The sequence below is a fragment of the Indicator indicator genome, chromosome 6 (genome assembly GCF_027791375.1).
Source record: "Indicator indicator isolate 239-I01 chromosome 6, UM_Iind_1.1, whole genome shotgun sequence".
NCBI classification, from domain to species: domain Eukaryota; kingdom Metazoa; phylum Chordata; class Aves; order Piciformes; family Indicatoridae; genus Indicator; species Indicator indicator.
Window position 1 is genome coordinate 13,724,824 of NC_072015.1, and position 13,001 is coordinate 13,737,824.

At 42.1% G+C, this 13,001-nt stretch overlaps 1 protein-coding gene across 1 annotated transcript; it reads left to right on the top strand.

Annotated features, from left to right (window-relative positions):
• Nucleotides 1–1,329: 1,329 nt before the first annotated feature.
• LOC128967717 (serpin B6-like) lies at nt 1,330–12,710 on the top strand. Its single transcript, XM_054381923.1, has 7 exons — nt 1,330–1,387; nt 1,750–1,927; nt 3,074–3,211; nt 4,263–4,380; nt 4,611–4,753; nt 7,226–7,393; nt 11,535–12,710. Exons 2-7 carry the CDS (start codon nt 1,760–1,762, stop codon nt 11,937–11,939), a joined length of 1,140 nt encoding a protein of 379 aa, XP_054237898.1. The 5' UTR covers nt 1,330–1,387; nt 1,750–1,759; the 3' UTR covers nt 11,940–12,710.
• Nucleotides 12,711–13,001: the final 291 nt, after the last annotated feature.

The following is a 13,001-nucleotide window of genomic DNA, read 5'->3' on the forward strand; positions in this document are numbered from 1 at the left end:
AGTATCTGCTTCAAATTCATAGTGGTAGGAACGCACAGGATGAGGGCATCCAGAAATCTCCCTACCTGTCACCTGCAGAACCCATGGGGATCCCGTAGTCAGGAATGAGTTGCTATCTCTGATCACTGAAGGTTGTGCAGGAAACATTTCACAACTGGCTGATAAATAATGTGCTTGTATCATGTGGGTTTTGTTCCGTAAAGTGTGCTTCTTGTGTATTGTCTCCATAAAGCCTCTGATGAGAATGGTATTAGTAGTTACATTGTTATTCCTGAGCTGCAGAGAAAGCATTTATAGCTGGACAGGTAGGACTCCTACCTTTGTGTCCTAACTGCTGAAATATGACTATTTGGTTAAATGCATTGATTTTCAGGCAGGCAAATTGTATGAGTTACATATTTTTTCCTGTAAATTCTTGCCTGTCGTGGAATCCCTACAAAAATGTAGAAGATAATAACTACTTGCTGCTGTCACTAGTTGTGTTCACACTTTGACCTCCAGGTCAAAAATCCTTATTGCTGGCAATCTGCATGTGTTGGTACTGTAGGAAGATTCTAGTCAGTGTAGCCAACAAGCACTGAATATGCTAAGTGACACCTATTTATGCTGTAAAAGACATGTAGCTGATTACTCATTTCACAGAATCGCAGACTTGTCAGGGTTTGAATGGACCCCAAGGATCATCTAGTTCCAACCCTCCTGCCATGGGCAGGGACACCCTCCACTAGGTCAGGTTGCCCAGAGCAGAACGGGGAGATTGTTCCATCTAAGCTTGCCTTTTTATGCCCCCTGTCCCATTTATGTGATAAAAGAAATAGGAGAAAAGTTCAGTAAAGCTACTAGCAACACATTTTCTTAGGTGAAACATTGTGCATGCAGAAACTTGTGTATCCCACCTATTTGTTTCAGGTAATGAATCAGTATGAATTAGGTGGTGTTTGTTTCCAAGCAATATATCAAGGCACTGCCTTAAGGAAGGAACAAAACTTACTACCAGCTTACAGTGTCTAGTGAAAGTTACTCATCTGTAGTTAACTCATCTTTTTAGTATTCATTGCTCCTTTTATAGGTGTGTGGCTTAATCTCAGGGAAGTTAGCCAGGTATCCAGTTATACGTGAAGTGGGCAGTACTGTAGGGTTGTCTATAAGCCATTTTATTGTGTGTATTTCTGGACTTTGATACTTTTTTTTTTCTTTGTGCTACAGGAGGAAGTTACAGTAACCTGTCATGTGACCAATTAATAACTTTTTTTCCCCCTTTTCTTTTATAATCTCATATATCAAGTCATTCTGCTGACTTCTACCAGACTGTGTCAGCTTTAAAATACAGTGTGCGTACGTCTAAATAAGCTGAAGGTAATACTGAAGAGACACAGACTTAGGGAAGGTAAGCCTTGATAATTCTTCCATTCTGAAGTCATAAACAAAATATTGTTCTATCTGATCATCTCAAAAGATGCAACATTTTTTTACTCAGTGTAGAGTCTAATGACATCAGTGAAAGCTGCTGTCTTTGCTATAGGTATGGGATTGAAACGCAAAAAAGAAACAATAAATCCCTAAAAAGTAACTGGTATGGGGTTTAAGGTAATTGTTTCATCAAATCAGTTTTTCAGTGAGTTAATACCTTTTCAACCCAATTGTGATGTTTGCTGCATAGTTTATATTGGAAATGTAAAAGCAGACGTAACTTACCATTTTTTATTCAAATAAATTTAAGCCATTCTTGATTTGTGTTTTATCTTCGAGGTTCTGAACCATGGATAGCCTCTGCAAAGCAAATACCACTTTTGCGCTTGACCTCTTAAGAAAGCTGTCTGAGAACAAAAGCAAGCAGAACCTCTTCTTTTCTCCTTTGAGTATTTCCTCTGCTTTGTCTATGATTTTGCTGGGTTCCAAAGGTAACACTGAAGCACAAATAGCAAAGGTATGTCTGACTAAACTTAACATATTGAATTTGATGGGACCATGCGAACAACAAATTTGTGTTACAGTCTGTGACCTGAACTAATGCTAAACTACTATAGCCATTCTGGTCTTGGAGAGCAGAGGTCTTCCTTCAGCACATATATAAGCAGTACTGGTTTTACTGCTTTCATAAGGGCAACTTCCTTCAGTATGAAACAGGTTCCTGTGTGGTTGGGCTTCCTGTTTTTTTGGTTGTGGGTTTTGATTTTTTTTGTGGTTTTCTTGTTGTGTTTTTTTTTTCTTTTGTAAGGAGAGATCTTCCTGCAAGTCATACTTGGTTGGTTTTTTGTTTGTTTTTTTTTTTGGGGGGGGGCGGGGAGCTGGGGGTTGTAGGTTTGATGAATTGAATCTATAGCTATACAAAGTCTTTGGGCTTAATGTCATACTATATATGCTTTGGAAATGTAGCCAGGTACAGATCTATTAAAAAAAAAAAAAACTAAACCAAAAAAAAACCCAAAAAACCAAAACAAAAAAAAAAAACACAAAAAACATAAAAAATCCACCTTGTGTGCATATCAGAATTGTAGCTGCATTTAGTTGGTTTAGTTTGTTGTTTTTTTTTTTTAAAACTTACTCAGGTGGCAAATACCACTTGACATACTTTTACCTGTGCAATTGACAGCATTAAATGCATACTCAGTCATTTGTCATGATATTTGTCTCTTCTGCCAAGTGGAAAAGGAGTAAAACACATCTCTAGAAGGTTCTCCAAAATTACATTATATTTTTGCCGTACATGGAGATTAAAAAGCTGTCTGGACACAGTCCTGGGTGTGGTCCTGCCTGAAAAGGAGGATGGTACCAGATAACCTCCAGGGATCCCTTCCAGTCTCAACCATTCTGTGATCCTCTAATGCTTAACTTGAGTGAGGAAGACTCAGTGCTGCTGACTCTCTTCCCTCGTATTTATTACTTGTAAAACATCTGCCTGGGTGCATCACTTGTGACTTGTGTGATAAGCTGCAGATGGGAGGTGTGATGAAAAATCTTTGGGCTCTAAGTCACGTTTTTAAAACTCAGAAGTCATTAAAAAAAAAACCTGTGCTGAAGCAAGTGTGTTTAGAGAAGGCATGGACTCTGCTTAGATGTTTGTCTTCTACAGGTGCTTTCTCTGGACAAAGCTGAGGATGCTCACAATAACTATCAATCACTTCTTGCTGTAATTAACAATCCCAACACCAAATACATACTGAGAACTGCTAACCGCCTTTATGGAGAAAAGACATTTGAGATTCTCTCAGTAAGTAACCATTGAATTTGTGGCATTTTTTAACTATAATCTACTTCTTACCTATTTCCTTTGGAAGTCAAAGGACTCACAGCAGGCTTTGGAAAGCACTTTCCAAATTTGATAGGTTGAAACCTGCCAATGCAGTAGATTATGCCAGACTATGGTACCCGAATTCAGTGAAGAAGGTCCTTTTAGATAACTTATGATTTGAATGCTCATCTGGTACAAAGCACTATAAAATCCATGAGACTCTTCAGAGTTCCATGATAAATTAATATTTTTGGCTGTGGGATAAATGGTTGACATATCTCTCTTCCACTGATTGTGTATAAATATGATAAAAAAGTGTTGGTGTTGCTTTTAAGCATGGGGCAGTGTTACGTTTCCTCCCAGCTGTTAAATCCAGAGATCATACTGAGGAGTACATGACACTTAGGATTTTCCTTATCAGAAAGTCTAAATAAGCATAATAGGTATTATCTTATACGTGTTCCTGTAGATGCTTCCCTAGAATCAAGATGAGGTAAAGGTCTGTTTTTAATTTATTTTTTCCTGGATGTGATTTACAGTGATTCTTTTTATGAAGAATGCTTGTCTAGTAGATAAAAATCACATGGATTGTACTCATAAACTTTATGTAATAAAGATCTAGCTATTTTAAATCAGAAGGTGTATATTTTTTTCCTAAGAAAAATTAGTTTACACTCTGAATAAAAAGCTTTCTATTAGTCTGAGAGGTTTAACAATAAAATTCATATAGAAAGCAGCTTACAAAATCATGCATTCTCTCACTGATGCAAAAAAAAAAAAACAAACCTAGCCACATGATTTGTCAGTTATGTAGAACTGTGTGGTGAATAAGTCATTTGACTCAATAGCACACACTGGACAATTCCTAGTTCAAATAGGTGGTATAAAAGCTAGTAAGAACGTGTGAGACAAAACGTTAATGTCTCTATATGAAGCAAGAGGAAAGCAGGCAGATTTTCTTGGTGTATCTAAGAATCATCTGTGGGTGAATGAGTAAAATATGAAAAGCTGTTCTGAATGTCCATGTTAGTCATTTATAGAGTCGAGTCAGAAACTCTACCATGGTGGACTAGAACAGACTGACTTCGTGAATGCCTCAGAGGAGTCCACAAATCAGATAAATGCCTGGGTAGAGGAAAAGACTGAAGGTGAGTATTTTACAAAATGCCCTGTTGTATTTAATGGCAGCTAGGATTTGAATAGACAACTATTTCAGCATATGATACTGTGAATTTAATAACCTCAAACACTGAGCTCTTGCTAAGTTTGGTACATAATTCTCTTACTGTGTATTAATGAGAGAGCAGATACTATATTAGATAAAATTAACAGTTTGGCATGCTTTTTTTTTGTTGTTTGTTTTCTATGCATCATAAAGGTAAAATTCCGAACCTGTTGCCAAAGGGGATTCTGGATTCACAGACCAGGCTTGTGTTGGTGAATGCCATCTATTTCAAAGGCAACTGGGAAAAGGAGTTCAACAAAGGGAAAACAGTAGAAATGCCATTTCACATCAATGAGGTATGACGTGCTGAAGTGCTGACAATACAGTGTTAATCTGAAGTACTCTGAAATGAATACACTGAACTTTGAAGAAAAAAAGTCATTCAGCTTTGGCTAGGCTGTATGAAATGCCTTATACCCCCTCCTTTCAATGTGAACACTCTTTGTTTAGTTTCTGCTAAGTTTCACATAATTACTAGAAACTTTAATATAACAATTAAGTACTTCTTTCATTCTGTCTCTTTTCTTCCACTTATCCTCTTGTTTAAGAGAGGTAGCTCTCTACGTTGCTACAGAACTTTGAAGGGAAGAAAACAGTTCAGTGAAGCTGTCAGGTTATTTGAGAGTCATGAACAATTTCACAGAAGTCAGTGAATTGATTTCAGCATAAAACTGATGTGGATAAGAAATGTTCCTTTAGATTGTAGGCAGAAATTTCTGCATGTAAGTCTTCTTCAGTCAGTGCTTTTTTGCTGCACTTCTATCACTGAACTGTTCCAAAATAAATGGAGAAAAAACCCCAAACAAATTTCATTTGAATACTTCCATGCCATATGTTCTTGCATTTACAAGTAGATGAGTGCTACTGACGAAGATTTGGCTAGCACTTGACTTGACAGTCACTAGCAAGACATCGCTGCTCCTCAGGATCACCTCAGGCTCCGTGTATGCCTCCAAATGTCATTAACAAGAACGAGTAACATGACTTCCTTAACTTCCTTAATCCTGCTTGAAAAGAAGATTATACAAAACTGAAGCCCTCATGCTGGGCTTCCGCTGTAGTGAAATACATCCAAGAAAGCTTGAATCTGCTAATACCACATTGCAAATAGGGAGTGTTCCTGCTCACACCATACTGCCCACTATAACATGTCAGAAGCTACTGGATTGATTTGGTTCTTGACTCTTTACTCTCACTGTTTTGAAATGTGTTGAGAAAGCCAGCAGAGCATCCAGACCTCCTATTCCATTTTTTTTTCCTTGGACCAGTCCCAACCTAGTATCAGGTTTTAACATGCAACATAGCGCTGACTTGCGATGAAATAGTGTAGTGCTACCACACATGGAAGATTTGCATCCATTTCCTACAGAGATGTCACAGAAAGCCCAAGCAGGGCCTTTTCCTTTCTGAGGGGGCAGATTTAGTGATGTCTCCCTGTACTCAGCACTGCTGAGGCCATGCTTTCAGTATTGCATCCAGTTTTGGGCACTTTGATACAAGAGAGATGTTGAGGTGCTGGAGTGAGTGCAGAGGAGGGCAACAAAGTTGGTGAAGGGCCTGGAGAATAAATCTTACAAAGAGCAACTGAAGGAGCTGGGGCTGTTTAGTTTGAAGAAAAAGAGGCTGAGAAGAGACCTCATCGCTCTCTACAACTACCTGAGAGGACGTTGTAGAGGGGCTGGTGCTGGTCTCTTCTCACAGGTAATTAGTGATAGAACAAGAGGGAAATGTCTACAAGCTACAACTGTGTAGGTTTAGACTGGACATTAGGAAAATTTTTTCACAGAAAGAGTGGTCAGGCATTGGAATGGGCTGCCCAGGGAGGTGGTTGAGTCACCAGCCCTGGATGTGTTTAAAGGTTGTTTAGCTGTGGTGCTGGGGTAAATTTTGTGAAGCAGGGTTAATGGTTGGACTTGCTGATCCCAAGGCTTTTTTCCAACCTGAATGATTCTATGATTTTACTATCTTTCCAGCAGCAAAAAGTTTAACATGCCAGAAGTCTTCTCAGCTTCCTGTGACTCTTGTGTGAATCTTCTGTGATTCTTACACTTACGACTGGATGGCATTCACTTGCTCTGTGGCTTTTTCTTTGCTTATTCATCCTTTTCATGTGTCATTGGTGCTGCAAAACAATTTCTGCCATGTTCTCGGTGGGCATTGTTTCAATGGTGTTTACTTTGAAAACAAAAAAAAATACTTGCATAGTTAACTGATAAGGAGGAAAATAATGATGTAAACAGTGGTAGCTGATGCTCTGTATAAAAATGGGAGGAGAGAGCAGAGAATGAGATGAAAAAAATCTTTCCCCTCTTTGCTATCTGTGACTTTTATGAATTCAAAATAATGCTCTCATTTTCTTGGCATTTTTAGTACAATTTAAAAATATTTTAACACCTCTTTGTTACAGCACTTGGAGCCACATGGGCTAAAAATGAAAACATCTACACTGAAATTCATTTAAAGCAAGGAACACATGCCCTGCTCCTTACTAGCTCTGTTTAAAGCTTGTCACTAGTTCTTAGGAGAGCAAATATTTGTCCTGGCCTCTTTGCCTTAAGGGAAACTTCACAGACATTTCCACATTAGTAAATAAAATCTAAATCTTGGGGATCCTTCTTCTGTAAGAAGACAGTGGTGGGGCTGTACTCTCTGGTGTATTTAGTTGTCTCTAGTCAAATTCTAAAAAAACCCAAGTAACTGTACACCTGATTCACATTTTGAGACCAGCATACTGACTCAGTACTAACTCTTGGTATCTCTGTTTTTAGAATGAGACCAAACCTGTGCAGATGATGATGATGAAGGACAGATTTAACATGACCTATATTGGTGACTTCCAAACCAAAATCCTTGAGCTCCCTTATGTTGGTAATGAACTCAGCATGATCATCCTGCTCCCTGATAAAATTCAGGATGGACCCACTGGCTTGGAACGTGTAAGTTGTTGAGCTGAACGTCCCTTCCAGGGTACAAAGCTTGATAGCACGTGTAGACCTGTGGTTCTGCTCCAGGGCTATTATTTTACTCATGTTCATCACCATCTGAAGTGTCTCATGCTTCCCTGCCCCAAGTGACTGGTGTGCCCTGTGTCATTACTGGCCAAGCTGTATGTTCGCCTCTTAGCCAGAGGCTGAAGAAGAGGACTTGATCCTCTTCAGGAGCAGAGGTTAGCTGTGGTTATGGTGAGCATTGTATGTGGTGAGATGGGACTTGGGGGAGCTTTTAGGACATCATGTGGCTTGTCCCATAGATCTGTTCTCTGGCCCACCACCTGGAGACGGGCTCATAGAGAATCAGAATTGCAGAATAATTGGGTTTGGAAGGGACCTCAAGATCTAGTCTGACCCCCCTGCCAGAGAAGGTTCACCTAGAGCAGGTTCCACAGGGTGGCATCCAGGTGGGTTTTGAACGAGTCCAGAGAAGGAGACTCCTCCGCCTCTCTGGACAGCCTCTTCCAGTGCTCCGTCACTCTCGATGTAAAGGAGTTCCTCCTTATGTTTAGGTGGAAGTTCCTATGTTCAAGTTTGGGGCCATTACCTCTTGTCCAGTCACTGGGCACCATTCTCAGATCACAGAGATCAGCCTCTGAGATCAGTGTCCGGAGCTTAACATTTCCCATGGCTGTTTGGCAGAGCAGCAGTGCTCAGTGGACAGGGTCTTTTTTCCCCAAAGCCGGGGTACATATGGTGAGCAGAGTGACTCCCCTCACCAAGGCAGCTGCTCTTGGGAGAGGTGGGTGAGGCGTGGGTGGAGCTGCAGCCTCAGCGGGCTGTTTAAATGCCTCAGGAGCACCTCCAAACAAGGTCGAACAGGAGGGGTCGTGGTGAGTCACCTGGGCGTGCCATGGCAGTTTGCAGGTTACTCACAGGGGCAGGAACAGCTATGGTTGCAACTTAGGCAGGGTTCATTCATAGAGCTTTAAACTAGATTCAAAGGGGGATGGGGTTGTAGCTGGGGTTGCACCAGTAGGGCAGTGTTCTAGAATTAATGAAGACCAGAAGGCCTCCTGCCCCCTGGGTGGAATCGGCGTGCTGAGCTCGCTCCCTGAAATGCCTGCGCACCAGTGCACACAGAATGGGGAATAAAGCAGGAGTTAGAAACTTGTGTGTGGTCAAGGGATTATGACCTAGTGGCAATTACAGAGACATGATGGGACAGCTCTCATGACTGGAATGCAGTCGTGGATGGCAATGTCCTTTTTGGAGAAGACTGGTCAACAAGGCAAGGTGGTGGAGTTGCTCTTTACATGAGAGAGCAACTACAATGTGGTGAGTTCTGTCTAGGGGTGGATGAGGAGCAAGTTGAGAGTTTGTGGGTGTGAATTAAGTGGCAGGCTACATGGGGGATACTTTTGTGGGTTTCTATTGAAAGTTGCCTGATCAGGACAAGGAAGTTGATAAGGCCTTCTAAAGGCAGCTGATAGCAGCCTCACAATTACAGGCTTTGATTCTCATGAGGGATTTTAACTACCCAGATATTTGCTGGAAGGCATACTCGGCCAGCTATTCACAGATCAGGAGGCTCCTCCAGTGCACTGATAACTTCTTGATGCCAGTGGTGGATGAGCCAACTATAAGAGCTGCTGGATCTTACACTCACTAAGAAGGAGGGTCTGGTTGAAGTGGTGAAGGTTAAGGGCAGCCCTGTCTGCACTGACCATGAGATGGTGGAGTTCAGGATTTTGTGCAGCAGAAACAATACCAAGCAGGATCACAACCCTGGACTTCAGCAGGGTGAACTTTGGCCTTTTCAAGCAATTGCCCACTGCTGAGTGAGGTGGGTGTCCTGGTGACAGGACACAAAGGCAGAGCTACTGAATGCCTTCTTTCTCTCTGTCTCTACTGCTGGAGATTGTCCTTAGGAGCCCCAGACCCCTAAGGTCCCTGAGCAAGTCAGGATAAAGGAGGAGTTTGCCTTAATGATGAGGACTGGGTTAGGGATCAGTTAGGCAATCTGGACACCTATAAATCCATAGGTCCTGATGATATTCACCCATGGGTGCTGGGGAAGCTGACAGAAGTCACTGCTAGGCCACTTTGCATCACCTTTAAGTCATGGAAAACAGGAGAGGTGCCTGAGGACTGCAGGAAAGCAAATATCACTCCAGTCTTCAGAAAAGGCAGGAGGGAGGACCTGGGTAACTATAGACCAGTCAGCCTCACCTTCATCCTTGGAAAGGTGATGGAGCAACTTATTCTTGGTGCTATCTCTAGGCATATCAAGGATACGAAAGTCACTGGGAGCAGTCAGCATGGTTTTACCAAGGGGAAGTCATGTTTAATCAACCTGATAATCTTTCATGAGGACATAACCAGCTGGATAGATGATGATAGAGCATGATGATGATGATGTGGTTTATCTTGATCTTGGGAAAGCATTGGACACCAACTCCCATAGCACCCTTGCAGCTAAACTGAGGAAGTGCGGTCTAGGTGATTGGGTAGTAAAGTGGATTGTGAGCTGGTTGAAGGAAAGAACTCAGAGAGTTGTGGTCAATGGGACGGAGTCTATTTGGAGGTCTGTATCTAGTGGAGTCCCTCAGGGGTCAGTACTGGGACCAGTACTACTCAATGTATTCATCAACGACCTGGATGAGGGAACAGAGTGCACTGTCATCAAGTTTGCTGATGACACAAAACTGGGTGGAGTGGCTGACACACCTGAAGGCTGTGTTGCCATTCATTGAGACCTAGACAGGCTGGAGAGTTGGGTGGGGAGAGATTTAATGAAATACAACAAGTGTAGAGTATTGCATCTGGGAAAGATCAGCCTCATATATCTGTACAGGCTGGGGACTGACTTGTTGGAGAGCAGCATAGGGGAAAGGGACCTGAGGGTCCTAGTAGGCACTTGGGCCACAAGAACCCCAAGCAACACTACAAGGCTTGGGGAAGTGCGGCTGGAAAGCTGTCTAGTGGAAAGGAACCTGGGGGTTCTAATCAACAGGCAGCTGAATATGAGCCAGCAATGTGCCCAGGTGGCCATGAATGCCAATGGCATCTTGGGGTTAATTATTAGAACGGCTGTTGTTAGTAGGTCAAGAGAGGTTCTCCTCCCTGTCTAGTCTGCCCTGGTGAGGCCGCATCTGGAGTATTGTGTCCAGTTCAAGAAGGACAGGGAACTGCTTGAGAGTCCAGCACTCGGCCATGAAGATGATTAAGGGAGTGGAACATCTCCATTATGAGGAAAGGCTGAGGGAGCTGGGTTTCTTTAGCTGGAGGAGACTGAGGAGAATGAGGGGTGACCTCATTCATGTTTATGAATATGTGAAGGGTGAGTGCTGGGAGGCCAGAGGCAGGCTGTTTTCAGTGCTGTTCAGTGATATGACAAGGGGCAATGGGTGCAAGCTGGAGTATAGGAGGTCACATGTGAATGTAAGGAAAAACTTCATCACTGAGAGTGACAGAACACTGGAACAGGCTGCCCAGAGGGGTTGTGGAGTCTCCTTCTCTGGAGACTTTTAAAACTTGCCTGGATGCATTCCTGTGTGAGCTGTTCTAGGTGATCCTGCTCTGTCAGGGGTGTTGGACTAGATGATCTATCAAGGTCCCTTCTAATCCCCAACATTGTGTGATTCTGTGACTGAAAAAAGGTGGAGTGTAGGATCTTTTTTGTTGTGGAGATACAAGTTTTGGTTATTTTGTGCTCTTGACAAGAAATTTATCAGTGAGGGCATTGTGACTGCAAAGGGCACCATGAGCAGACTATTTTTATTGGCCTGTCAACCTGAAGGAGGATCCTTTGGTTAAGAGACAGGAGAGCTTGTTGTCAGTTCTTTGCCTTTGCTTCCCATACACAAAAATGTTTTAAAAAACCCCAATTAAAATGTTTTACAAAAGCAAACTTTACATGGAAGGGACTGATCCCTTCTGTATCTACCAAAAAGCATATGGGATAGATCTCAGCTAGGACCGTAGTCTGTAGTGAGAAGTGTAAGTTGCACTTTTGGCTTAAGACACTCTAAACCCTGAAAAAAAGATACATATTATGCACTATGTAAAGGAGTCTCTACTTTTGGCTGTGTAAAACTTGACTCTTTTCTCATTTTAATTATGTAAACTTTGGGTTTTTCTTTAGCTGGAAAGAGAACTTACATATGAGATGCTGATAGATTGGATCAATCCTGAAATGATGGACTGTACGCAGGTGAGGGTGTCTTTACCCAAATTTAAACTGGAAGAAGGCTATGATCTGAAACCCCTTCTGAGCAGCATGGGAATGCCAGATGCATTTGAATTAGGGAAGGCAGACTTCTCGGGAATCTCAGCTGGCAATGAGGTGGTGCTCTCCAAAGTGGTTCACAAGTCTTTTGTGGAAGTCAATGAAGAAGGCACTGAAGCGGCAGCTGCCACGGCAGGAGTGATGAATCTGCGCTGTGCAGTGATCACTCCAGATTTCACTGCTGATCATCCCTTCTTCTTCTTCATCCGGCACAACAAAACTTCAAGCATTTTGTTCTGTGGCAGGTTTTGCTCTCCCTAGAAGGACAGAAGAGCCACCATTACACAGTAACTTCCGCCTTCTCTAAAATAGGGCTACTCCTTTTGCACTGTCTCTTCCAGCTGTGCCTGAATCCACTTCTGGGGTCTTCAGCTCAGGCTTATATAAGAATAACCGAGCTACTTACACATACACAGCAACTGCCATTTAGATTCTTGCCCTAGGTGCAGAGTCTCTAGCTCCCTATGAGATGAGAAACACCCCACCTGCTCAGTGAAGGCTTCACCTCTTCTTGCAGTTCCCCTTACAGGTTCCGTTTTTTGTGGCCACCATGCAGTGAAGGAAGAACTTAATTTTGTTTCCAAGGAGGCTGAGTCACATCTTTAGCTCCCCTCCCCCCTTTTCCGTTCTCATCCCTTTTTCTTCCACACTGATACATTTAATGACTTGATACATTCCCTAGAGATGGAAAGAGTCTCTCTGAGCCTGTTCCAAGTATTGCGAAGCATCCTGAGTAGGCAGGGATTTTGTGGATAATAACTGGACAAGCACTTACACAAGAATGGGAATAAAATGTGTCTTTGCACCAGATGTCCTTACAGGGTGAGAAGTGTTGTTTTTTCACCAGGGGACGCTGAGGTTTATTACCTGTCACCTAGTTCTAGCCCTTTAACGAAGAATGTAATAGAAAACCATATGGTGCCTATGCAACATTTAAATGACAAAGCTTTAATGCTCATATTTTTCCTGTTCATAGTTTCTGAACACTGCAGTGTAACTGAATAATACCAAAGACAGCTGAAATATCTTTCCTACTAGAGTGATGTGATCTGTTTTGCTCTGTTTCTGAAATAAACTTAAAAAAGAACTGAGTGGTGTGGGGTGTGTTTCCTTTTATTAAATCACAAATGATGCATTTAAAATAAATGTGTAGTATGAAGATTATTTCCTGATAGAGTACCACTGGGCTCTGTGTAGCTTTTTGGGAATTCACAAAATCATAGAATCACAGGTTGGAAAAGACCCTTGGGATCACCAAGTCCAGTAACTCTCCAAGGTTCACCCCTAAACCATATCCCCAAGCACCACATCCAAACCACCTTT